Raw genomic sequence first — 27686 nt, forward strand, 5'->3', positions numbered from 1 at the left:
CACATAATTTGGAGAACTCTGTTTTGTCACTGTGCATGTATCTAATTCTTTAAAAAATCCTCCTAGTGTCCTCCCCCCAAAAAATCCCACCCTCACTACCTATAAATGATTTAAAGAAGGAAGGAAAAAAACTGCAAAACACAACCTCCCAAACCTAAAATTCATTAGTTATAAATTGTTTCATTTAAACTTAAGTAAAACTTCATTTTTAGTTTGAAACATCTGGATTATTGCTTCTAAGCATTTGAAATCCTTTCTTGAATCCCTTTGAGTTCAGCAAAAGAGGTTCTGTTATTTTTAACTTCTGCACCTAATTCTCACCTTAGATCATTTTGAGCTACTTGACACTGAGATCAATTGCACTGTGAGTCCCTAGAAAGAAGAACCTGTGTTGGCTAAATAGTGGAAAAGCTCTCTAGCAATTGCTTTACAGGAAAAATGTCCTGGCATAATTTGTTCCCTCCTGCTCAGATATATGCAGTGGTCAGCCATTAACATAGGAAGTATGATGGAGCTGGCTTTCAACTGTCCCTTCACTTCACCCATCTGAATCACATCAAACATCTCTGTTTAATCTATTAACTGGGATACTGTTAAAGTTATCTCCTGACCAACTTCATTTAATCAGTTTGGGTTAGTAAAAGAGATTGAGCCAACAGCTATTTCCCTCACACAGGCTTGCAGCTCATGAACAAAACAGCTCCCTGAAGAGCACGAACAGATTTCATTGAGGAACATGCTAATAAATGCTGGATGAGTTTCCCTCATTAGGTGTAATTACTTTAGGTTTTGCAGGCTGTCTTCTATGGGGTGTCCTTCCTGGCTGATGTGTTGAGACTAATTAAGAAACTGCGATGTGCTAAGTGCATAATTTCCAGCAGAGACCTTCTTTTCAGTGTCCTGGCTTTCCCAGTGTCCACAGTAAGTACCCTTTGTCTCTGTATGTGAAAATAACGTTTGCATAAATGATTAGGGGTCTATAGTACCAGAAGTATGTGTATGAAATAGATAAGAACTAAAGGTTTTCTTTTACCATTGAATTTAGAATGGATTTGGACCATTTAGAAGAAGAAACAATGCTGAGCCTGTCGTGGTTGAGAGCAAAGCCTCTTGCACAAACATGAGGGTTGCTGTCCTCAAGTGGACACAGATTGACCCCAAAGGGTGAATGAGGTGCAACCTCTCTGTTAATCTCATGGTCCAAATAGCTGTGGATTTATCAACTTAGGGCTTTTCTCTAAAGGGCAGCACAGGTCAGGAGGACACAAGAGGGTACCTAAGAGGCAGCAAAACCTCACATCTCCTTCTTTGATGCCAGAGTAACTTTAAATAAGCACTGGAGAGAAACAGATTCACGGAGAAAATAATTATAGTCACAGCCTACGTCAGATTCATCATGGATCACCTACTCCCTCACGGACAATGCTGTTTATCAAAATGCCGTGGGTTGGACAGGAACTGATGGGTTATTTATACATGTAGGTACTCTCTGTGAGAGTGATGCCTGCAGCCAGTACTGAATCTCAGAGGGCTGAGAAGCACTGCTTAAACAAGGTCTACAAGCAGCTCAGCTAGCTGGCTCCATAAAAAAGCCCTGCCAGGGATGGAGTCAGGGTGTTCACTATGCTGCTCTCATATCCTGCCAGGCATCCTCACCATGCCTGCAGGACTCTGGCACAGGCTCACTCTTCCAGCATCTCACACCCCTGATTTCTAGCCCCAAGCACAAAGTGTGCTCAAATACAAAGCCAGGCCAAAATTGCAAATCAGCTCCCAGGTATCAGTAGCTGATACCAGGGATCATTTCCTTCCGTTAAGTTGTCCCACTGTAATTCCTGATTTATTGGGGGGAAAAAATGGGTGCCCACAGTGTGCACCTTTCGCCTGCAGTTTAGGAATTAGACTTACGAGATGTGAAGGTAAAGAGTAAGTTTATGTGAACTGCCTTATCAAGATCTGTTTTTACTCTTTTACTGAGCAAAATAAAGGCTTAACACACAGTCCCTTGAGGAGAACTACTTGACCATCAGAAGATCCCATCTGCAAAGGGAAAGGGAAAGAGGGAAAAAAAAAGCATCAGCTAATCTCAGATTCCACAGAAAATGTCAGTGTTGGCAGTTTATAAAGCAGGGGGTTTTTTTCTCTCAGTATCAACACAGAACACTGCATCTCTGAGTAAATGTGAGATAACATGAGTTTATCTGGCAGTGTCATCATTTTTCATGTAAAAAAAGCATGGAGACATTTTGCCTTCTCAGAAATGAAAGCACTAACCAAATCCTAGCAGTTATGTTTGTCTTCCATTTTAAAATTTCTTTCATTTTGCATTTTGGTTCCAGTTTGTGTGTGTATCCTTTTGGACACTGTATACCTACAACAGAGAGCTGGTTTACCCCAAAAGCCTTGATGGAGTCATCCCGCTCTGGTTAAATCATGCTATGGTGAGTAAGAAACACCTCAGCCTCTTGCAGAGAAAAGGGAGACTTTGCAACGTGTGCCCCACCACTGCATTGTGCCGTTTTCCAGAAGGGCTTCACAGCTTTTCCGTTCTCACCTCCTCCTTGCTGCTTATCTGAATCTGATGTTGAGATGTACGCAGCAATCAGATGCGTGTGCTTGAAGCTGCCTCAAGAAGCCTTTTAGCACACAAGGAGCATCAGCTAATCGGTGCTTGTCAAACCTCTGAAGTCAATGAAATGATGTGTAGTCACAAGGAAAGAAAATCTCACTTATTCTAGCTCAAAAAAGAAATAGTGTCTGCTAACTTAAGTCTCTGAAATACAAAATAGCTGTGAATGTAACAAAGCAGTCCCTCATTTTTAAAAAAGGTGAAATAACAAAAGAGAATCTGACAGGTCTACAGCTAATAAGCTAATGTGTGCACAGCTTTGAATAGCTGGATTGCAATGATTGTTTACAGATTTTCTATAAATACTTTCCAGATTTCTCCTTCATTTGCTCTGGCCGTTTTTATGATGTGTTGAATAATCACATATTTCTCATCAGTCAAGTGAAAGGAGGCTGACAGTAACATGGAAACTGTGGGTGGATTGCAAGGTCAGGGAGGCCTCGTGGGACGAATGGGAAGTGGGAGAGAAGGGAGAGGTTCAGCTCTAGGCTGAATTAGAGAAGCCAAAAAGTATGAAATAATCACATAGAAGACTCATTTCTCTCCAGACTTCATTTCTTAAGAACAGTGCCTTGCCATCCACTGCAGTGGATGTACCCAGTGAGTGTTGAAGGTAAATCTGGGAGGGTTTGGGGTGTCTGGCTGAGGACAGCTCAAGGTTTGAGCAGCCCTTTGATTTAGACAGGTGCATTCAGAGTCGCGTGACTGGAATCCAAACGCACAGAGGCATGTCCGCATTGCTGATACCCGAGTGGTGAACCACAGCCATCATGCACTTTTAACCTCATCACCTGCTCTCTGTCCACCAATTCATTTCCACCAGGACCTTTCTGTGGCTGTCCAAACCTTTGCACAGGTGCAAAAGGGCTCTGCTCTTTCTGAAAACCATCATCCACCAAAATGAAAGATTCTTTATGTCCTCAGCATCATGCTAATTTCAGGTCCAGGATTTAGTATGGGGAACTGGTTTAAAATTCTCACAGTGGTGGAGGTGCTGAGCAAGGGGGGAGGGGGGAGTAGCACAAAGGGAAGCTCAGAGAAGATAGGCTTTGCTGCTTGCTTTAATCCTGGCTCACAGCTGAGAATTTGCCCTTTCCATTTCCACATTTGTTTATGACATCGGAAGGTTGAGAGGTGTTAGGGCATACATTTTTATTTCATGTGCAAGAACTCTTTTCAGGAACCCCTCAAACATATCAGTTATAACATCTTCTTACCTTACCTACATCTACATTTCATAACAGAATCATTTTGACTACAATAAAAAGCTTTTCTGTATCAGAAGTGTCAAAAACAAGTGTTAAAAAGGAAAAACAATTCTTCCTGAAAATTATTTTGACGAGAGAGAAACTTCACATAAAGCAAACCTCTATCACAACCTGATATTTTATTTCTGAAGCTCTTAATACACTGCAGACATCTTGTACTTGACAGTTCCTGGGTAGGAAATTTTCCTTCCAGTCACTATCAAGCATAAAACATCTGCCACCAGCGTAGACGGATCCCTGCTATTGACAATCGTTGTGTTTTAGAACACCTTCCAACAGGTGCCTTCAGGCTTAGCTGAGGCATTTTCTTCTTCCAACACAAAATATCTGATGGAGACACTAAGGAGATCCAGGGACACTTTAAGTGACAATCTCCAAGTTCTGATTGCCAAGCAGATGCTTTTTCTTTGGGTTCCTTTCCTTGCATATTGCTGTTACATTATGGCTCTGAGATTACAGGCATTTCATGGCAGATTGAAGCAGCATGGAGCTGGCTTTGGAGGAGAAAGACACGGGTGTATCAGTAGTAACCATCAGTGCCATATCATTTGCAGTGGGAGTACTTTTTTTTTTTTTAATCTCAGTCTATTTTAATATTGTACATAGGGAAAGCATATGTTGTTATGTAACTGGAGAGTGAGCCTAAAAAATAACCATGCAAATCCACTTCAGGAATATTGAGCTCCTTGGCTTTGTAGTGATGCTGCAGCACCTTCCTTGCAGAAATGAATAACAATTTTTTTCCTCACATGAACTGCTCTTACAATGGGAAAGAGTTGTTGTTGCCCACCTGCTAGCCCAGAGTTGCAGAGTGAGCGCTACAATTTAGCCATGTTTTTGCGCTCTGAACAGAAACATTTTGCTTTGCAGATGGGATGGTTAATGTAGAAAGGAATTTTGCTCATAGTTGAAGGAGACCAAATATTCCAGAGTATCTAGGTTTCTCTCTTTGCTTTTCTACTGAGTTTAACCCAAAAGCTGGGCTTCAGTTTCCACTTCTGTTTGCCTGGGATAATTATGTTTTACCATCTTTAAACCTTGACCTTTGGGGATGAAAAAAATCCACTCTACTTATGTCTCAAGAACAATTATTTTATTTGAACAAGATTTTTGAAGTGGAAGATGGCTGAGACAAAAGATACACTGGCCAATTCATCAAGCGAATTTGTTTATTTCTTTCCCAGTCATCGCTTTTCAAGCAACATCTGGATACTCTCCAGAAGGAGACTAACTGCTGGAGACAGCTTGGATTAAACCATGTGAATGTATTATTCAACTTAATGGCAGTATTGGGGAACACTACACTTTGAAAGGTCTGACAGAATTGAATGCTAAATAAAGTGGGCCACTGGTGGGTCAGAAGAGATAACTCAAAAACATTTTTGATCTATAACAAAAGATACATATAAATGTTGAGCAGATGTGTTCACAAAAATAGAAATGGTACAATTGTGTTTTGTAAAAGAAGATTTATATTTTCAGTCTGTTGGCGCAGTTTTCTTTATTTTCAGACTGCAGCTAAGTTGAGTTTGGCCACCTCTTTTTCTAATTTACCCTGTAGCTGTGTTATGCTTTCACCTTTACAAAAACCAGCATTTTAGTTCCACGGGCACTCTACTGACATGGTTATGAATTGTGCATGTTCAGAAGATATTGTAAGCTATAAAGCTGAGAATAGACAAGGAAGGAAGGTAAATGGAAGCTCAGAAGAAACATCTCTTACCTGGCAGACTTTCAGCAAAGATGACAACAAATTCCCCATTGCCTGAGTTTCTGAAGCTCCTTTGCACTTTGCCCTGTTGTGGCTAAGCTGTACCTGAAAATAAAAAACGAAAACATAAGGGAGTGAGAGAACAAGCAAGGTACATACAAGTAATTTTCCTTCACTGAAGCAGGCCACTGTTGCCTTGACAGTAGGAGTACCAGCAGGACTCACTATGTCCCCTCTTATCTTGGATCTTCTTGGTATGTACAAGCTGCTTGTGTTCTGCCTACCTAGCTATACCTCACCTTCCCCAGTGTGGGCACATCTACATCAACAGAAATGGTATTTTGGATTACTGTGATTTACATCCATCTGGAAAAAATGTACGTTATGTGAATATAAGTAACTCTTACCCTCATGTGAGGGTATCTGTGTGAAGGATTACATCTTACTACAGCTATTTCAGGAAGCTGCTGCATCACTAACCAAAAAAGGGGGCACAAATTCAGTTTGTAGGGCAGAACCCTTTTGTCCAGGCCACTCTAACTTGACTCCTACTCCAGGTGTGTACACAAGAACAATCTCAGGTTCATCTTTGGCCATCTTAAACGATTCTCTTTGCAAGCGTTATTTAATGCTTAATAATTCTTGCATATTTACACAAGGGAGAAACATTTCCATTTGTTTGCATTTCACAGTATCTCAATTTTAAGCTGTCTGGCAACTATGGACATTCACAGGCTGCCAATTACATTCAGCTTTTGGCAAAAGAAGAAGAATGTGTGTGAGGAATATGGCACACAAAATTAATCACCCCACACATTCAAGAGCAAAGATGCTTAGCTTTTCCCAGCACTACACAGATTTTTTTGAAGTTTCCATTTTTGTTGACATAAGCCCATTTCCTCAGGGAGAAAGTATATGTTTCACAGACAAATGTTATGGCAGGGAATCCTCCCGGGCTGCTGCTACCCCAGCGTGCACAGGTGCAGTCCCCGTAACCCTCCCTGCACAGGAACAGCTGGAGAAAAATATTCCACAGCAAAGGATGTGTCACTTCAGTCTCATGTCAGCCTCCAGCTGCAGTGCAACATCAGTTTCTTAGACTACATATCTAATGTCAGGGAGAAAGGCAATTAAAATTCTGGCATTGACATTGAGACAAAACATTTGCTAGTAAGCAATAGGATATTCAGCCAGGGCCTTATTCCCAAAAATGCATGTGTGCAGGCAAGAAAATATCTCTGAAGCTCTTTTACCTTTGATCATACAATTGCTCTAATGTTTCATCCATTTTTCACTATAATGTTCCCAAACTACCTACACATCTAAGAAAAAAAATTATGTTGCTTTACAGGTGAGAACGAATGGATCTGGAAAGGGCAGAAACAGGTAGTAGCTGATGGTTCAGAGAGGAATGCTGCTGGAATTAAATTGAGCAATAGCTTCCTCACTAATCTGCTACACGCCTGCTCAGTAACAGGACTCCCCGTGCCTCCTGCTCTATCCATAAAATAAATCCGTGGTTCCCTGAAAATGCACTGATGGTTGGAAACACAAAAGACATGTAGCAACCCTAAGAGAGAATTATATCTTCAACTAAACATGGCAAGGTACTAGTTAAAGAAATAAAATGAACAATAAAGCTTAAGCCCTGTCCACCCGGAAAAATTAAGAGAGGTTAAGGGAAGAAGAAAAATGTATAGGGAAAGACTGCAAAAGAAAATTTTGAAGGAGGCACTTGAACACAGACAAAATAATAGCAAAACAAATCAAAAGAGGGAATTAGTTCCAAAATTAAGCCAAGAAAGTAGAGACCATACAGAGATTTGGAAAATTATGAGTATAAAAACTAAACAGAGGTTATGGTGACAGGAAGTCGTTTAGTTTTATTATGCTCAGATAACACAGGCAGTAATTGTTCATGAAAGCATCCAACTGAAGGAAATTTCCATAGACAAGGGGACATCTTCTAACAAAGAGCTGAGTATCTGAGTAAACACCTCAAGGGACATCCAATGAACACTGGCTTATGAGCCTCATAAGGCAACACCAAAGTGGGTTTTTCCTTTTGCTTTGCAGTAACATACCGATGGGGAAGAGAGAAGCACGAGTATTGGCCACAACTGCTTGTCAGCGCACAGGCTCTGCAGGGAATTGGTCTGAAAGGAGAAGCACAGGCAGTTTTTCAAAAGCACTTGATGGTCTCCAACTGTGCCCAGTGGAGTTTAGTTTGGCCAGTGGTAACTGTTTGTGAAAAGATTCTTCCCTAAAGTCTCACATGTTAATGGAAAGCAGACATGGAGGGTATGTAAATGCAGACGAATTAGAAACAAACAGCTCTGGTCAAGCGAGGCATCATTTCCTCCGCTCCGGAGTCAAACAAGGTCACACCGAGTCAGCTGCGACACACGCGTCAGGAGCACCAGTGATCTCAGCAGCTCTGGGGAGACTTTTCATGGGCTCAAAGCTCAGCCCAGGCTGGAGCCTGCAGCTGAGCATAAACTCTACCCAACCCTGCCTTCTCAGCCCCAGGAAGCTCGCTCTTACTTGAATTCTCAACGGTGAAATGAGGATATAGCATTAAATAAATACACGAATTACTCAAAATATGGGAAGTAAAAATTCCATATGGTCTTAGCAAACACTGGAAATAATATTCAGAGAGGACTATTTATCTCAGCTTAAACTCATGAACCTGAAATGTATCCTGGGAAACATTCAACACAGGGTAGGAAACAAAAAGTAAAGAAGCAGGGGAATGTTCTTGTCTGCAGGAGAAAAGTTAACGTGCCAATATTTGAGATAAAGTTCAGAATATGTTTAAGAAACATTCTTCCCCCTGTATTCATATGCCAGAGTTTGTATGAGCAACAAAAATAAATTTGTAATTTTATAACTAGTTCAGTTTCACCTGAGTTTTTCAGGAAGGAAGCAAAGAAACTAAAACCAAATGGAAAATCAAAAATGACTGCCAAAAAGAGACACAAAGGATTTTAAAATGGAATGTTTGGAAGCAGAATTTAGGCTAAAAGTGCGATTGGTTAGCTAAATGTCTGTGATAATTTTGAAAGTCCCATCACTTTTATCTCTTCACTCAAGGAAGAAATTTTAAAAATTCTGCTCTTGCAAAATTTGTAAGTTGAAAGCTTTCCTCAACAAACAGAGGTTGTTAGACAAATAAATACATTAATATTTCAAAGAACATAAAAAATAAGTACCAACAGGATCCTTGCCAAGAGTAGGGAAAAGCTCTCTGATTCAGCTGGGTTCATTGATAGCCTGATCTGTACACACAGCTATTGTTTTAGCCTGTTTTCCTTATCTTGGAGTGAAATAGGTGGGGTTTTTTTCCCCTCCCTCTGTGATAATTATTTTTGACAGTTTCACTGTTTATATGTGAAACTGAGAAACTGTTAATTGAAATAAAAAATGAGTCATTGTTTCCAGCAAGTTTTGCCAATGTTTTGATCTGTGTCAATCTGAGCTTAATAATTAAAGTTTTCTTTAAAGGAAGAGGCAAAACTGTATATTTTGATTTGGCCCCATACAGATACTGTGCTGCTCAGTTTAAGAATATGAAATGCTGCTAAGTAGGACTGAAAATATATTTAATGACTATGCACGAGAGACCTACAGTTAAAAATAATGCAGATGAGAAAATACATCTTTTTTTTATCCTTCCTTTTTTTTTTTTTAGAAAATGATATGAGAAGCCTTTATAGCCTTTCAGCAGATCTGATTAACCATGATATATGCTCTATCACTAATGATGTTGCCAAAGTCAACGTCTCTGGGCTGTGAGAGGGAAATCATGTGGAAAGCCAATTGTGTGTCGTAGGCGAGGGGCAGGCTCTGCGCCCTGTAGCCATCCACACATTCCCTTGGTGTCTGCTCTACAAACACTCATCTGCTGTCATAAACTTGCTTGGGTATTGCACAGGAATTCCTCTGTGATTTTACTGTTAATGCACAAATTTGGCTTGGCAGAAATAGGCTCTGGGATAGCAGAAGTGCGAGGAAAGATTTTCCCACATGTTTATGAGCCTGGGGTGTACATGAGAAGGAATTGGGGGGCAGAGGGATAAATGAAAATAAAAACGCCTTTATATCTACAAAGGGAAAATAAGAATTTTTTCTTTTTTAATTGTCCTGGGAGTGCTTGAGGAAGCTGAGAACTGTTGTAGAAATCTGTCTCAAGAAGGCATTTTAACAGCAAATTTAAATAACTCTACAAAAAACCACCACATCTAGTGAATATACTTGGCAAAATATATTTTAAAAGATGCAATTATTTGAACCGAAACACAGCACACGGTCATGGGCCAGTGACATCACTGGACTTGGGAAGAGAGAAGGTTGCAGCTTTCCTATGTCACAACAAATTTCTTTCTTTGTTTGTTGGTTGTTTTATTTTTGCATTTGTTTTTCCAAATCAGTATAGCTCCAAGAACTTTAAGAAGCTATTTGCAAAACAAGAGGCAGATAGTCCAACTCCTGAATGCTCTTGCTGTCCTTAGACATGGAAACACTCTTACAAGCAGTGGAAAGATCATTGAATCAGGAATAGCAGAAATTTCAACCTACCCCTTCCACTAAACTCCTGGCTATTCCCAAAAGCAGGCACATTTTCCAGTTTTGCCAGTATCTTTCAAGCTTCTATTGATTTATAAGCTCCCAAGTGTTTTCTCTAACTCCTACATAAGTGGAGGAGCCTGACAAAAATGAGTAGTAAAGCACATCAGCCTTTTGTAAACCAGCACAAACTACAAAGCAGATCTGCCAGCAATCTGTTGCAGGCAGTACCAGCCCGCTGCTCAGCAGCAGTGCCGATGCACGGCGTGTTTGAGCAGCAGGCTGCCCCTCACACCCCCAGCCTCTCCCTGTGACTGTGTCCTGCTGTCCACACGTTGTCTGTGGGCTGCTGGAGCATGTGTGCTTCCCAGCATGAAGCTGCATCTCTCCTGTGGGACACTGAGCCACTCACCCCAGGTCAGGGACAAGATGGACATGGAACACTCGCCCTTTACAGCCATCACTGCGTCAATCTCCTAAACCTTTGAAACTTCTCATTTTCCTCTCCTCTCTAGATGCAACAACACATTCAGTGCATTCACAGGTTCTGTGCCTGCCTTTGGGCTGCTTCACTGTTCATACTTTCTGGCTCTTTGTGCTGCTCTTTCCTGGGCACGCTCCAAAATACCTGCCAAAATGAGGTGCTCTAAATCACCGTGCCCACCAAAGGCTTAGGCTAAAGCCTAAAAATGAGGACAAGGGGTAGGTTTTCCACCACTGTTGCCTTGCCATGGACATTTTGGGATTTGTTCAAGGACAAACTATTGTTCAACTATGGAAAATAAACTCTTTTAACTGTTTTTCAAAGCAGCTTAACATAGATTTCTGACTGAGAGAAGTTACAGGGATTACATATGAAAACTGTGTGCCCTGAAGATATTTTTCTGGTTAAATGAATTCAGGAATCACTTGTACTGATATGAGACTTCTGCAATCAACCAAGCAGGTTGTAGAGCTGAAGAATATCTTTGTGAAACAGAACAGAAGAAAAGAACAGTGCCAATTACTGAAAGCAATTGGAACATAAAAGAAATATTTTCTATCTCTTTTCTCTGAAAAATGAATACCTGAGATGGAATGGTTATTTTGATAGAAGGATAGCCAAGTATGAATTGCAGCTCCTGGTTTTGGTACGAGGGCTCAGGAAGAGCACAGCTTTCAGGGAGTGGTTACTTGGAAGCAGCAGACAAAAGTGGATGTCCATCTCTTAAACAAATAGCTAAATGCATGCATGCTGTTTATAGCTCACTGTGCATTTAAAAAAATTAAGGTGTATTTTTCACAACCTCTAGCATAAATACAAGGCAGTAAAACTTTGACACTGTTACCATATCAGATAGTGACCACAGTTTCTGAAAAACATGTACATTAAAAATGTTAGAACCATTTATTTGCGACAAGAAAAATCTTCATACCATACACCCAGCAGGTTATGCCTTTAGGGAGAAAGACAAAAAAAATCCTGAATTTGACATTTTTTCTATTTAAAACTCTATCTATCTTTCTCTGTTGCCTTCCTTCCATACCTCCCCCATCTACCTATGAAACTATTTACTTAATTACCAGGAAATTAAGCAGCTAATCAGCTACAGTTGTTACAATAGTTTTTCTCCTGATGCATTTCATTGACTAGTTTTGCTTTGTTGCTCCCCAACATTGTTTAAGCCATCTGTCCTAGGTAGTGCATTTCAAAGTTATTGTTTGCTTGCACAAGAAATACAAAATTTTCAGTGGGGAAATTTCACCCAGGCAAATTATTTTCTAAAATTGTTTCAAATCAGTCAAAAATTTGAGGCATTAGCATCCCATGAATCCCTGCATTGCCCATTTAACATCTGAGCCCAGAAGCTTTCTGCTGTGCTCTCAGCATCCCCATGGTGAGGAGCATCCCTCTTGGAGGCAGCTCCTCACCACAAAACAGTCAGTGCCACCAAACTGTCTGCCCAGAGCTGAAAATCCTCCATGCTCATACAGTTATCATTAAAGCCCTTGAAACTGAAGCTGCAATTCAAACTCTTCAACAAGAAAAAAAAAAAAAAAAGAAAAAGAAGAAGAACACATTTCTCCATCAATTTAACTCCTTTCTGATTCTGGTATAAGCTTGCTTGAAGTTTCTTCATCCCCTTCAATCACAGCCAACTGAAGTCTCCTGTATGTTTACAACCCCATTTTTCCATTTACAAAGGGAAGCACAACACACTGGGATTGCACTGGAGCAAGTAATAAACAATACTATATAAAGTACAATAATGACTAGAAGAGAACATGAAGGCAATTCAGCAATTACTCAGTGAGTTCAAGGAGCACTCCTCTGACATCTTCAACTGCACAAATGATAGAGCTCAATATCTTTTGTACTGTAATAGGAAATATTAAAAAAAATCTTGCATTAAAAAATGCAAAAGGAGAGCTCACCTATTATAAACATAGACCACGCTACAGGCAAGACTCATTTTTATATCTTATTAACAAGAAAAGTTTTGTGCTTATTACTCTAGGGATACTTCATTGTAAAAATGAAGTATGCGAAGAAGAATGCACATTTTTATGCAATTATTCTCAGTATTGTTAAATAATTCTTTACTTCTGAGCAGGTGCCTGAACTTTATGATCAGCAATGACTGAAGGCAAGGCACTGTGATCTGTCAGTGACAGAGTCTCTTTTATCCCCAGCACACAGCTGTATTGCCATTTGCTCTCCTGGAACTCCTTGCCTTGCCGCATCGTTACCCAGCAAAGAAGAAGGGATTGATCCTACTGGGATTTGTCGCTTTTCTGTATATCAGTTGGTAAGAATTTAAGTTTTTTTTCTCCAAGTAATCTACTTTTTAAAATAAGGCCAAATGCTGTACTTTCGACCAAAATTTCTCCACAGTCTTTTCTGTGGAGAAATAATTTAAACTTCAACTGAGACTCATGAAAACTATTTCCAAACATAAGCGAGGCAGGTTTCTTCAAACACAGTATAGGTCCTGAGAGCTCACACAGTGTCTCCTGCTCTTGTAAGGCCTCTTAAAGGAAAGTAACTAAACTGCCATTAATTCAGGGATAATTTGAGTAATTTCTTTTGGGCTGGAGTTTTTACTTCTACTGGTACCATCAAATTTACCTCCACTCACTGTCCTGCTTGCTGCAAAACCAGAAAATCTCAAAAGGTCTGGGGGTCATGGGAGCAGGAGAGGAGTAAAACTCAGTTCAGTGTTTGGCAGGGACATGTGGCTGGTTTTAGAAACTTGAGACAGAAAATGATACTCTGAGCCAGGTGCAAACTGGTGGGTAGCGAGGAGACATCCACCCACCACCACCTCCCAGTCCACCAGTGGACACTGCCCACATTTCCAGCAATGCACTCACTGATCCCCAACCTGCTGGACAATGATCCTGAGAGAATAAACTAAATCTAATCAGCACCTCCCACATCTCATAGCCATCTGTCCACCTGCTGTGTGTATGTCATGCACCCCTGGAGTGGGTTTGCTCATTGCATCCTGGCTGCAGTGCTGAGATATGGAGGCACTGCCATCCCATGTAACTGTGGGCATCTGCCAACACCTCAGAGCTCTCAGAGGATGCCTTGTATTGAGACGCAACTCAGGAAGAAGGCTGTATAATTTCAGGATATTATACAACTTTCCAGAGCTGAGGAAACATCCTGGCTTTAGGAGGAACAATATAGAGCATGTGTATAACAACAAGAGGATACTGGTCAGTGAGGAAGCAACTTGTCTTCGTGCAAAGGTTTCTGAGAAGTCACTGGAACTAAGAGGAAACCCATCCTTCCCATTCCTACTCACCAATTCTCACTCTCATCTAGACACCATCTTCAGCCCAGTGAGTGAAAATCTGAAATAGAAAATACTCTGTTCAGATGAAACACTGGAGTGACTTGAAGCCCATCAGTGGCTGTGGAAACAGGGGACTTCACTGATACATTACATAAGCAAATTAGGAGCCATTTATTCTAATCCTGCCCAGAGCCTAATAGGATTACGACCATGGCTTCCTAAATTCCTTTTCTATGTTCTGATTCACCCCATTGCTTAATGCCAGCTTTGTTTTGCTTGTCTTATGACAACATTTGGGTTTTACTGTCTTTGAGCCTAGACTGCCCTTACAGCCATGTGAGCCATGCTTTTCCCTAAAATCCCTATCAGCTGAGCAGTTTCATCCCTCAGGAGACGTGGCTCATATCAGGACCTGAATCTACACCAAAGAATGAAGATCAACACAAGCATCAACACATTGGAGCCCTCCCAGTATCTTCTATGAGCTGGTGCTGCATTTGTTTCCAGGGTCCTGAGTGGAAGGTGATCCCTTAGAGTGCTTGTCCCCTGTGTGCCAGGGCCCTGATGAGTGGATAAAAGATATTAGGATGTCAACACAGTTTTCAAATCAGCAAGGAACCTCCTGCCTGCTTTCTTTTTGCCTCTACTTCGTGGTTCCCTGCAAACCACAGACAACAGCTTTCAACCAACAGAAAAATTTTCTGGCCTGTGCACTGAAATCTCAACACACGTACATATTTTACTGTTGATGCTACAACCTGGTGATTTAATAGCCCCATTTGGGCACCATATGTTTCACAAGCAACAGAGTCCTTGCTCCAAGCCTCTCCTTGGACTGTCACTGCCATCGCTGCAGCGCCAATGGGCTGAGAAGTGACTGGTCCCTCCAAGGCAGCAGAGAAACTGAGCAGCCACTTACACCTCGCAGCAGACACCTGCCTCTGAGCAGGGTGTCACTGTGGCTTTGAACAGTCATTTATTTGGGTTTGGAAATACAGGTTGGAGTGCTTCATATGAGACACACCAGCTGGCCAAATTGCATGAAGATAACCTAGTTCCTCGTTGTATAAAAGAAAGGTGGTTGTCACTCTCTGTTTTACTGTTGGAGCTACAATATGAAAAGAGGAGTCCTGTACAGTGAAGAACACATGCTGACATTTGCACTCCACTTAGCACTTGGAATTCAGTGTTTCTGCTCAGCCTCTCAGGGGCCTTTCCTGCAGGCTTTTTTTCTTTTTTTTTTTCTTTTTAAATTACTTAGGTGTTTCACAGCTCTGTTTGTTAGATGAAAAAATCTTGAATCATAAAAATGAATCCCTACATTTAAGTATTTCCATGCTCAGTCCAGACAGCTCTACTATCAATCCCCTCCATTGCTCCACTCTATCCCTCAGGTGAGGATAGTAAATCTTTATTTACAAGCAAGACAAAACCACCTTTTTATGCCCCACTTCTTCCTTTTTTTTACTAGAGAAAGGAAGAAGCATCCTTTCAGCCTTTTTTTTTTCCCTCCTTAGCATTCTCCCATTCCTCAGTGTCATGACACAGTTTCAGGATAGTGTGGCAGCCCATTTGTCACTTCTCTTTGAGGCATGATGCTCAGTAGCAGGATGGGTGACATCAGAAAAAATTGCAATTGTGTTCCTATGTTAGCACTGGTGGTGGAAAGTAGGGCATAATACTCAGATATGTTTTTTTAAATGAAGAATTAAACTTTTTAGGACCATTTGGACCCAAAAGTTTGTTTTAGGGAAGTACTGTCCTTGTTAAAATGGCACATCCTGATAACAATCAATGAAGACATACCCTATTTCTTAAATTCTTTACATAATCAATACAAATATAAATAATTTTATTCACAAAAAGTATTGACAAAAAAGCATTTTTCCTATACGTAAGATATATAAAGATCACTTTTATATTCTTTAGTTCAGGCATTCTCTATTAACCACTCATATGAGCCATAAACAATGAACATATTACCAGCGAACTGACAGCCACTACAAGATATTTTCTGAGAGAATAAAATAGGCAGAAAGAGAGGGCACAATTAGAAGAAAAGAAACCCTATAAAGCAAGCATATTAATCTTCTTTCTTTTCCAAACCATGCTTTACAAACAGTTCTGGCACAAAAGGGTGAAGCAGCCACATCTGTTTCGCACCTAGCCATTCTTCTTCTTTTCCTTCTCTTACAAAAGAAAAGCTGCTGGAGAATTCCCCTTGCTCTCTCACCTTCTGAAAACTTCTTTCCACTCCTCAAAACAGTGGTCAACAGCAGAAGGATTGGGACAGGCAGGAACAGCTCTGTGTCCCCACAGACTCTAGGGATCTGGATAGGGGCTGAAAGGCTGTTGTATCTAAAGAGCAAACATATGTGAGAGCTTATCAGAATAAGCTTCACTAGCATAGCCAAGTGCACATCCCTGTTCCTGAGCATTTTGCTACTTTACTGTGCTTTTACTGCTGTTAATAGCCAATGCCACCAGGGTGACAGAAAAATATTGTGTGCATTTCAACCTGCACTGAAACCCATCTAATTTAGCACTGGCTCAAGTGTGCTTCACAGCAAATAGCCCAAGTGCCGAGGAGATATATTGACAGCTGAGCTAATTTTCTCTGTAGCAGGCCTGCTTTGATAACTCAGCCCCTCAGGAGCTGGAAATTTTGAAGTGGTTCTTCTAATTGAATGGTCCTAACCAAAGGTAAATTCTCTCCTTCCTTGCCTAGGGTCCTGTGGATTTATTCTGTAACAGGAGAGTGGGTATATCCTCTCTTTGCTTTGTTCAACCCCCCTGGACTAGCAGCCTTTTTTGCCGGTAGCCTTGCCATCATCATCGCCTTCTACAACTTCGGAGAGTTCCTCAACCGTATGATATGGGGTCAGTCCAAGTTTTCTTCATTACTTCTTACATATGAAAAAATACCCCTGAAATGAACTGCTGTGATTGCCCAGGCAGGCAGGAAGAGGAAGGGGGCATGAGCACACTGGGGAAGGTGTTGGGATGGTGGCACTTGGGTGTCAGGTTATCATTGTTTTGTCCCACCCGCATGGTAACAAATAGAGAACAGACTGGAGCAAGGATCCCAACCCTACCAGACAAAGGTTGGACCAGCTTCCCCTAATTTGGCTCAAGAAGCACCTCTTACCAGCATAATCACTGGATTTTGAATTTCTGCTCAAAGAAGGGTCCAGAGAAGCCACATGTCTTGGGCTAAAACTCTTACACCTGCATCACATGTTGTTTGTCAGACTAGGGATTAGCAGCGTTTACTGCAAATTTACAGGAATGCATTCATGTATCCAAGGAAAAGCACTGCAGCAGCAGCTCCATGACTAAAACAGCACTTTGGAAACTTTTACAAACTGTTGAGAATTTTTCCCTTCTGCTTTAGTAGTGGTATGGCCAGTAGTGACCTAAAAAAAGTGAAAAGCAATTTCCTTGGACATAATGAGCAGTTGGAGGGAGAAAAAAAGCGTAGTTTAGGAAAGCACATTTAACAAATGGAAGAAAGAGAGAACTGAGGAAGAACCTTTGGGGGTTTGGCATGGGATACTATTATTATTATTGTTGTTATTATTATTTCTGTCATCATTATTCCTTCTGGTTTCCTCTCCTTTTTCATTCAAGATTGAATTTTTGAGGATGAAAGTGTTTCTGTCAGGAAAACATGTGTATTTTATTTAGGACAAATGTGGGAACATTTGCAATTTCTTAAACTAGCTTTCTGATTAAAGAAAAAAACACTGCAAAAACACCTCTGAAAATAAATAAGACAACCTCCCTCTGTTCTCAGGGAACATTTGATGCATAATCCATTTTGCAAAGTCTCACATGCCTGTCAAGCCAAAGTAGAGTGTCTGTAGCTAGTCTCTCACCATCCATACTCAGCTACCTAAAAGCAGCAGATTGGCTTTCAAATGTGCTGAATAACCAACTTCACTGCTTGCTACCTTTGCAAACAAGATGATCGCTCTACATGTCCATGTTTGGAGATTTTGGCCACATTCTATTCTGCAAAAGCATCATATGAGATGAGGATTGCTGGTAAATGAAAACAGATCTGCAGCCTTTCTGTACTAGCTCTGGTTTAAGAGGCTTCACATATAAATAGTAACTACTGCTAATCAAAGACTGCACCATCACCACATGATGGCATAAGTCTTTATATGAGATATCTGATATATTTATGTATCCAATTTTTTTCATCACTGAGTACATATTAGTAATTTTAGGGCTAGGGTATGCCTGCTGCATAAGCTGGAGATAATCAGAATTAAAAATAATTTGATTTCCAATGTGTTAACTGATTGGACAAAATATTGTGCCAAGCAGAGATCAAATAAACTGCAAAAATTAGATGCATATTCAACAGCTGACTAAAGAAACTTGGGCAAGCACTCAACTTTACTGTGCACACAGAGAGGCTGAAAAGCACCCCAGTTGTGGCAGCATGAATGTAACCTCAGAATATGTATATAAACAATACACAATATTCTCCATTGATATCTGGTGTGCTCTTGTGATCCCTGGAGGCCTCATCTGTGTGGTGGGTCTGCCTTTCCATGCATAGTTGCTTTTTTTCAAAGGAGCCACAAAATCCTGGCCTTAACAATTACATGGTGTTTTCATCCACGTGCAAGACACTCCCCTTGAGTTACAGTTCTCCATGTTGGTGCCAAGTGTTTTTACTGATCCACATCCCAGCTGTGTCCACCCAAGAGAAGAGTAGGACTTCCTTAAGCTGGTATCAATAACGAAGTCCCAATAAGCCTTGAAACATAGCCACAGGGAAGCTATTCCAAATTACAGTGTGCCAGAGTTTTAATATATTCCTGACTGAGACAAATTTTTGGTTCAGCATTGCCAGAGAAAAAAGAGCTGCAAACTGAATGAAGATGCAATTCCAACATACCTTTGTTCCCACAGCAAAAATGGCTCCGTGTACTTTTTTTCATCCTACCCTTTCCTCTCTCTTCTTCCCAATCACAATAAGGCAGAGGATGCAGTGGAAATGATCCTGCAGAAAACAAAAAAAGAAAACAAGCAACCAATCAAAAAACATTCCCCACTTCCCCCAAGCAAAACAATCAGTGGTGGTAGAGGACAGACCTCTTCATCTTTCCATACTCTCCACTTTGCCCACCTTCTCTCTCCCTCAAAAGATAAAATACACGGAAGCGCACTTTTGATCTCTCTTTTGCTTCCTCCTCATTCCCCAAAGGCAGTTGGGGTTACAGGTTAATACAGATATTTATTAGGTTCTTATAGGCACATCTGAAAACACCTTGTCTAGTAACACCTGAAGCCACCAAAAAATTAGACCTGATGCTGGTGGGATCTGACAAGGCAGAGCTCTCTGACTGGGCTGCTGGCACCAGGATTCTCCCCAGTGGAAAAAAAATCTGAGGCTGTTGCTTCTTTTTATTTCTTTCCCACTCGAATGAAGAACAGCTCCCCAGAGGTGTTTATTCAAAGGTGCAAGAAGCATTAACAAACAGCTCCACCAGGGTGGCAAAGCCTGGCTCCCTCCTGGACTTACATACATCTTGTGGCAAACCATAGGCTGCTAATCAAGCTTGTTCTACAGCAAACCATGCTTCATATGGGCTCTTCCACACTCCCTTATAACTCCAGGCTATTATTATTTTTCCTAAAACCAGCTACATAAATATTTACTCTTTTTCACACTTAAAGGTGTATTTAGTTCCAACTTATTCCAAAGTCCGTAGATGGCAGTTTCCAGCTTCAAGCAAGTATGTGTTAAATCTATGTCCTGTGCTTGACCGAAAAGATGCAGAATCATTTCTGAGAGCTGGCAAATCTAGGCTGTAGAATAATATAACCTTTTTATTCTTTTCAGGATGCCAGACCCTAAATTCATTTTATTATTTATAGACAAACTGCTTCATACAGCATTGGAGGTTTTAAAAATGTATTATCTCTCATGCGCCTCTCCTCTCCCTCCCCTTGCACAGTTGGATTGGTGGTAACTAAGGCAACCCAGCTGCACAGCCTGAGAGGCACAGAAAATAGTACCAGTAATGACTTCTTTTTGTTTTAAATCCCAGAGTTTCTAGAGTACAAGACAATGTTGAGCAATAGAGAAACTCCAAAGAGGATAATTTGAAACAATGAGCTGATTCTTTTACTGCCATAAATTTACCTCAGCCAAGAACTTGGCTGCAGGGTCTGAGTACCAAAGATGAACCGTGTGATCATTTCTCCCCTTCCTGATGGGTGGAAAACATCACACAGGCAACTGAGCTCATGTTTCTTTGACCAGTCAAACTAGAATCCTCAAAAATAAAGCAAAGCAGTGCTTGCTTGGGGTTTGCTCTGTTTGGGACAATCAGATCCTTGGGAGAAATTTGGATCAAAGTTCTCCACATCAGACAGAGCAACCTTTCAAGTGAGGTCTCTTATCTAGAAATCGCATGTGAAGATGGAGCACATTCATTTGTCTTCCATCTAACACATCTGAAAAAAAAACCCAAAATAACATTCATCAGCTGCTTCATTTCAATACTCTGAAATGCAGCTGGAGAGGAGCTATAGCTAGCAACAGCTACTTGCTCCAGCAGTGATTGAAAAGCCTCCTGATGCTTTTGCTTCTATTTGCAAGATTTTGTGGGCCCAAGGGCTCTTCCCAGAGAAATGCTTATCCCCACATGGGTGGATGTGTCCTTTGAGAGAGAAACAGGGGAAGAAAAGGAGGCTGATTGCTGGAGTGGGCAGCAGCTGCAAGAGACCCAACCTAGGTGCTTGCTGTCCGCTAGAAGGGAAAGCTTTGGCCAGCAGCTGGCTGAGGAACACTGTCAGGGGAAAAACAAAAATTAAAGATATTATATTGCAAGGGGTAAGGCAGCTCAACAGGAATGAGAGCCATTGCTTTCAGGAAAAAGAGAAAACTTATGGTGGAATACCTTTCTCATGCTCAGTGCATAGATGGATGCACTCTTCCAGATCTTCTATGAGCTCTTAAATATCTTGGGAAGACATTGCTGAAACCTATTTACCTAAGGCTGAAATAAAGTTAAACAACATTCTTCTCTCTAGCCTGTTTTTCCTCTCTTTTTTTGCAGTTCTTTTGCATTCAGCGCATTTTCCAGAATCATATAACATGTTTTCACAACTGATTATTTTCCCTGAGTTTTATTTTTGTATTTATGGGCTTTTGAAACCAAGCTCCCTTAATACCCTGTAGCCTTGGGAAATCCTGCCTATGTGACAGCTCACAAATCTGTGCAATACAAAGCAATACTATAATAAGATTGAATTCTTGATGCTGTCATTATTCTGAGCAGCTGTTGAGATTGCAGAAACCCGAATGGCAAATGAAGGGATGCAAAGGGCAACTGTGTGGGGCATGAAGCCGTGCTACATTGTACTGGTACAGGCTTATCAACATCAGGTTTTGTATGAATGTTAAAATGCTGATGTTATTGCTCCAGACACAGGTTTTACCCTTTGTTATTGCAGTATCCAGGAGGGATTTTTAAACTGAGATTCCTTTCCAGGGGATTTGTTTTGTCATGCAAAGAATAAGAGTCTAGAGTCTATCTATTCCTTTCAGTGACCAAATTATGTTTATATCCATAGTTTTCCTATATTGCCAATGATTAATGGAACTCAGATTTTACAGGATTTAAATCCCAGAGTTTGAAAACTAAATATGAGTATTTACTTTTGACTCATCCTAGTTGTACCACAAACCTGTGATGGCACATTTATGTCCTTCATATTTGTCACTCCAAAAGCTGCAGTTTATCCCTCAGGCAGAGATGATCGACTGTGTAAAGGAAACTTGCACTATTTGTCACAGGTCCTATTTTTGGTCATAAGTCTATCTGGCAATCCACTGGAGGCAGACTGGATCAGAACCTCTCACAAACCAGAGCTTACAAATTCGTCAGTGGAGGCCAGACATTAGGAAGTACTGGTTAACACGCTGGTCCTGGCCTGCCAGGCTATTTTCTTTCTTTGTGGTTTGGATTTTTTTCCCCTCACCCATAAATATCAATTTGGTCAGTACATACCAATACAACGCAGCAATTAGTGTTTCAGAGCCTCTGAGGTCCATGGACAAGGAAAGATCATTTAAAGGAGAGTTTCCTATGAGTGAATAGAAGGGGAAGAAGAGAGGCTGAGACAGTGTGTTAGAAAAGACACCCATAAACAGTTGATTATTGGGTGCCCTCACAGCAGCAAAATAGCTGGTGCTTCAGAAAGCTGTGGGATTTCAGTAGGTCCTGTGCTGTCCTGACCAGCCGTGTGAGGATCCTCCAGCTTTCCACATGCTCTTACAACAAACTAGGTTGGCTTGGTGGCTGACACTTTCTCCCTCTGGCAAAGCACAATTATTCTCAATGGGTGTGGCCCATGGCAGATTTCAAATAATGCCTCAGTCGTTGAGTAATCAGTTACTTGCTGGGGACATCCCAGGCTCATTCGACTTCTGCAGCACTTCAGCATTAGCAGCTGGTCCAAGACATGCACTTGCAGTTCACTCCCACTCTCAGATGGGTAGAGTTCCCCAGGGATGTTGGGAGGCTGGGGCCAGTTTCACATCCTCCTCATCCCTGATGTGTGAAAGGACTTCTCTGTTGTGCCTTCCCCTCAGAGCCCAATAATGTCTTCTCCTCTGTCTTCAAACAGGAGATTCAATAGTAATACTGGACCACAAGTGGAAAGGCAAGTGAATCCTCCTCTTGAAGCCAAACAATCCCTCCATGAATTCTGAAGCCATGAAGTAGAGGAAAATAAACGTAGCTGTGATAAATCCTTTCTCCAATGCATTGCAGCTTCTGGTGAAGCCATTATGACATCAGACATATGGAAAACTGGTGGAAAATATGAAATGTTTGCCTCTTTCATGATAACTCTGCAACTGCTATGAATAAGAAAATTGTGTTCATCTGTTTACACAGATTTCTCATCTCTTGCACAACGTACATGAGGATGTGTCCATGGTTAAAAGTTGTCACTGGTAAATGCACTCCCTCATGAGCCTCACACCACTCTGTAAAAGACCTGTGAATGCAAGCCAGCTCTTGTTTGGATTGCCCTTCATCAAGTCTGGAAAAAATTAAGAAGAGAGATAATTTTAACCATGCTGTGACTTCCAAGCTAGCTAGATAACAAATTGGGCTAACAGGCACTGTAATTAGAAATGTCTGCTCAGAAAGTTCACCAAGAAGCCGAGTTCTTCTAACGAGAAACTTTCTGTAATATTAATATGCTTATATTATGCTTAATATCTCCCCTCCATTTTAACAGGAAATCCGAAGGCAACAATTTCTTCCTTTTTCTTGGTTTCAGTTAATCTCGCAGCAAAAGTAACCTAATTATACTGACTGTATGATTGCTTTGACAGAAAGCATGTTAATTTAAAGCACTGTTTAACATAAAGCTGCCTGCCATATAATTACACTCCATTCACATGTTTACTAATTTTCCTCAATATAGTTGATTTCTGTTATTAGCCTCAACATTTTGTTAACATCCAAAACACTGGAGATCTGCTTTGCAAACTCCAATAAACATGCAAAACCGAGAGTAGCACAAGTGTTCCTTAATGGTCAATGTGAAAAAGAAAAATCTCTCTTATTATTCCTGCATTCAAAGAGTATTTGAAACTAGTTGCAGTACTTAAATGTCTAAATCCATCCTCATTGCCAAAACCCCTCGCTTAGAGCTACTGTGCACGCCGTTCACCAGGGTGTTATTTTCACCTTTCAAATGCCGCTGGAGCTCAGTAAAAACAAAACACATTGTAAGCTGCCTGTGAGCAATAAAAAGATAATGTGTATACATAAGATTGTTCTTCTCATGTGTTAAGCACCTGATAAAAATTCTAATCTGGGAAGATAACATGCTAGGCCTAGACTGTAAACTAAATGAACTCAATGAGATGCGTGCATGCATTCAGTAATTCCCAGCCTATCTAGATAACTCGCTCCAGCTAACTTTGCAAGGGGAATGTAAGCAATTACACATGCCCACCCACAAACACACTCCTCCCTCATTTTTTGTTGAAGCTGAAAGATGCTGGTGAGAGGAAATATATTGTAGAGACAGACAGAAGAAAAAACACAGAGGGAATTAGGGAAGAAGAGAAAGTTATGGGAACTGCCTGTACAGGTTTGTTGGGTGTTTTTGTCTCTACCTCCCTTGTTTCTAAAATCATTTGTTTCATACTGATACTCCAGTACAGTTTAATTGTCAGAAACTCAAAACGAAGCCTGGGCCCCAGCACAGACGGATAGGTCTTTCCACTTCCAACCAGAGAAGCCAAATTACAGACCTCACCCTCAGCTCCTGCTCACACCAGTGGTACCTTTGGGATCTGATGTGGTGGCTGAGCTGCTGGACTACAGGGCTTTGAGGAGAATCATGGGGAAGGTTGTTTATTTCTTTGAAAAAGGCTCAGAAGAGGCACTTCTTTCTGCTACATCCTGTATGGAGAGAAGCTGGATTCCAGTCATGCACTTTGAGAAATCAATGAGGAATGCCTGTTCCCAAAATACAACTGCTGGGATCTTGGATTTGCTTTGTTCTTTTCCCTCATATACACAAAGCTCTGAAAGGAGGAAAATGTGTCATTGCTCACAAACCAACATTTTCCCAGTGATTTTTCAAAAGGCGTTACGGAGACACCCTGTGTAAGGATCTGGCCTTGACAACATTTACACCAGATTTCTCTTTCCAGTCCATCAGTCTCTCCCATTTCATTTTAAGTGTGCGAAGCCAGTCAGAACTGTTTATTTATAGCCGTAGATGTTCATGGCTGTATAAATTAGCTGTTATTACTGAAGAAGGTGCCGCCCACTCGCCCAGAGCAGCTGCACAGGAGCCCTTTCATGCTGCTCCACGGAACGCAGCCCCAGCGGGCAGGGAAACGACGCTGTCCCAGGCAGATGAAGGGACCATGGCTCAAGCCCCTGGGCGAAAAAACAGCAATTAATTTTTTCCACAGTGCAATCTGCAGCATGACAACCACAATTACCTAATACTGTTTAGACCTGCCACTTGCATTTGGCAAAGAGAGAGAGAGAAAATGAAGGATTAAATTCACCAGAAGACAAAAACCCACCCAGACTAGAACCTACCCCTGGACTTTTGTTTTATAAGATTAAGCGATATTTGTTTAGAGGGGGTGAGGGGGAAGGGACGGGGGGGGATGGAAGTGCAAAACTGGTTGCTATTTGAGACAGAGCACCATCAGAAAATAAGAACCCATCCCATACAAACAAACACTGAGCTGTTTCCAGCAGAAACAGCTGGAAAGCAATATCCACCACCACAAGGAGCTTTCATCTTAACTCACACCTTTGTAACAGTTTACTTCCACAAAAAGCATAGGCAAGTGCTAATTTATTCCCTCCCAGTTTCCCACACAAATTTCTTAGTTTGGGTCTCGGCCAGAGCTTCAGGGTCACAATGTGACCTCAACAACATAATTTAAGATTGTTCCAAGCCTTCAGTGGAACTACTGAGGATTTACTTTGATGGATATGGAGCCAGGATCTGGCATGCAGAAAATATGCATTTACATTCTACCAAAGTGTCTAAAATAGTTGCCCAGGGATGCTGAAATTCAATTTGAGACCTTATATTCACTTGGCAGAGCACATAATTACATATTTTGTGCCACAAAATTAACCAGAGTCTCAGGGGTATGGGTAAGAGACGGCTTAGAATCAACCATGAGAGCCAAACTAAGACCTACTTCCCAGGCAAGTTATTCAGTAAATATTGGAAAAAAATCATTGCAGTCATAGATAGGTTCATAATAATTTTTGTTAGTATTTAATCTTCCTGATTATCTGTAGTAACCTCTTACCTCAGAGGAAGAGGCTATCGGCAGTGTGGATTCATTTAAATAACCCCAATATCAAGAACTACTCTTGAACTAACCATTCTTGAATGTTTCTTGTTCTTGAATTAACTATTTGGAAAGAAGCATCAGGTAAAACCCAAATACAATGAGAATAGGCCAGACATCAGAACAAGTGGTTAAAAGCCCTAAAGCAGAATTTTTGCCTTTTAAGGTCTCCAGAGACCCTACACTGCAAGGAGTTCAATGTTCCTGAAAAGCAAACCAAATTCCTTTAGTGTTTGATGTCACAGTTCTTCAGTTTAGATTTCAGACATGGTGAGTCTAAAAACAAGGGTTTGAGTTAAACCCCTAGGATATGGCCCAGTAATAGTTCTGAACTATAAAATTTAACGGTAATACTTGGTGTTTCAAATGTCACTTTCTATCAAATGCTCTCAAAATATAAACATAAAGCTGCCTGCCTTGTTTACGAAGCTTTAAGCAAAGCTTCAAGTTCCTTTCACCTTGAGAGGGTAATTTCCCTCAGTACCTGGAGAACAGCACACATATAACAGAATAATGCTTTATTTTACACCTAAGACAAGCAGAATTACCTCCTCCGAGGAAGCAGGACAATATGGTTTCACGGTTGGTATGGACTAGGTTCCTTAGGCAGAGAAGAAACCAATATATACCAACACAAGACTGCTTCTTGAGATGTTAGTTCAATATGAGATGCTTTTTGAGATGTTAGTTCAAGTTTTTGGCGTGGAAACCCCCAGTGGGTGTGCAAAAGCATCAGTGCTCAAGGGGGGAAATGAAGACACGTGTATAAAAGGAGCTCCATCGTTAAACATTTCTTTCCATCAGCTGTGGACAGAGAGAAGCACAAGGGTGCTTCAAAGTGTGCTTCAAACAGGGAAGAACCACCCTTTCAATCATAGAGGTATTAAGGCTGGAAAAGATCTTTAAGATCATTAAATTCAAGCATTAACCCAGCACTGCCAAGTCCACCACTAAACCATGTCCCAAAATGCCACATCCACGCGTGTTTTCAACACCTCTAGGGACGGCGCTTCCACGACTTCTGTGGGCAGCCAGCTCCAGCGCCTCCAGCGCTCAATGTCCTTGCTGTACCGCGGTGCCCAGACGCGGACGCAGCACCGGGGGCGCGGCCTCACCGGTGCCGAGCACCCGCCGCACTCAGCACAGCAGCGGCAGCGCCAGAACCAGCGCGGCACAGCCCGGCAGCTCCACTCCGCTGCGGCCGCTCCGTGAGGGGCAATTCCCGGCAGCTCCGCTCCACCGGCGGTGCCGGCGCTGCGGCCGCTCCGTGAGGGGCAATTCCCGGAGGGAAGCGCGGCAGGGCGGGAGCGCGGCTCTCATCCCGAGGCGGCACAGCGCCCCCTGGCGGCGGCGCGGCGCCATCGCCCTCCCGCCCCCTCTGCCCTGAGGGGCCCGGGCGGGAGCGGAGATCCCGGGGCGACTCCCGGGACAGCTCTGCCGGCCCCCAGCGCCGGGAAGGGCTCTTTCCCACCGCGGAAAGCCGCCTTGTCCTCCCCACAGCAGCTCCTTGCATCGCCCATGGGTGGGTGATTTCAGCGTTTCAGGGGTTCAGCAGCCTCAGCGTTCTAAGCTGAGTAATTCCCCTAAACTGAATCATTCCATCAGGACACGCCTGATGGATGCTCAGGGATGCAGCAGCATTCAGCTCTGGAGCACGGGGGCAGTCCTTTGGCACTGGCGTTCTTGCACTCGCACATCTGCGAGCCCAAAGCAGCCCCAGCCCGAAAGCGAATCCCCGCGGTGTCCCAGTGCGGTGCCTCACAGGCAGCCAACACCACCTTATTAAGTCAAAAGCACGGGAAGAGGGAGAACAAATAGAATGTCATTTTGATCAACG

At 41.8% G+C, this 27686-nt stretch overlaps 2 protein-coding genes across 3 annotated transcripts in view; one reads left to right on the forward strand and one right to left on the reverse strand.

Moving 5' to 3' along the window:
- The window catches only part of ADTRP (androgen dependent TFPI regulating protein), a 30252-nt gene extending 6732 nt beyond the window's left edge, over nt 1-23520 (forward strand). The window contains exons 2-6 of one of the 2 annotated variants that reach the window (XM_059480830.1): nt 787-921; nt 2340-2441; nt 12851-12966; nt 16691-16842; nt 22621-23520. In XM_059480830.1, the coding sequence (XP_059336813.1) occupies nt 787-921; nt 2340-2441; nt 12851-12966; nt 16691-16842; nt 22621-22664 (549 nt within the window). In that variant the 3' untranslated portion in view covers nt 22665-23520. The remainder of the gene's footprint in view (nt 1-786; nt 922-2339; nt 2442-12850; nt 12967-16690; nt 16843-22620) is intronic. The other variant, XM_059480837.1, reaches the window with a different exon arrangement.
- A 3440-nt stretch (nt 23521-26960) lies between these two features.
- On the reverse strand, nt 26961-27362 carry LOC132070387 (collagen alpha-1(I) chain-like). Its single transcript, XM_059467173.1, has one exon. It carries the CDS (start codon nt 27360-27362, stop codon nt 26961-26963), a length of 402 nt encoding a protein of 133 aa, XP_059323156.1.
- Between the last annotated feature and the right edge of the window lie 324 nt (nt 27363-27686).

The sequence above is a fragment of the Ammospiza nelsoni genome, chromosome 1 (assembly GCF_027579445.1).
Source record: "Ammospiza nelsoni isolate bAmmNel1 chromosome 1, bAmmNel1.pri, whole genome shotgun sequence".
NCBI lineage: Eukaryota > Metazoa > Chordata > Aves > Passeriformes > Passerellidae > Ammospiza > Ammospiza nelsoni.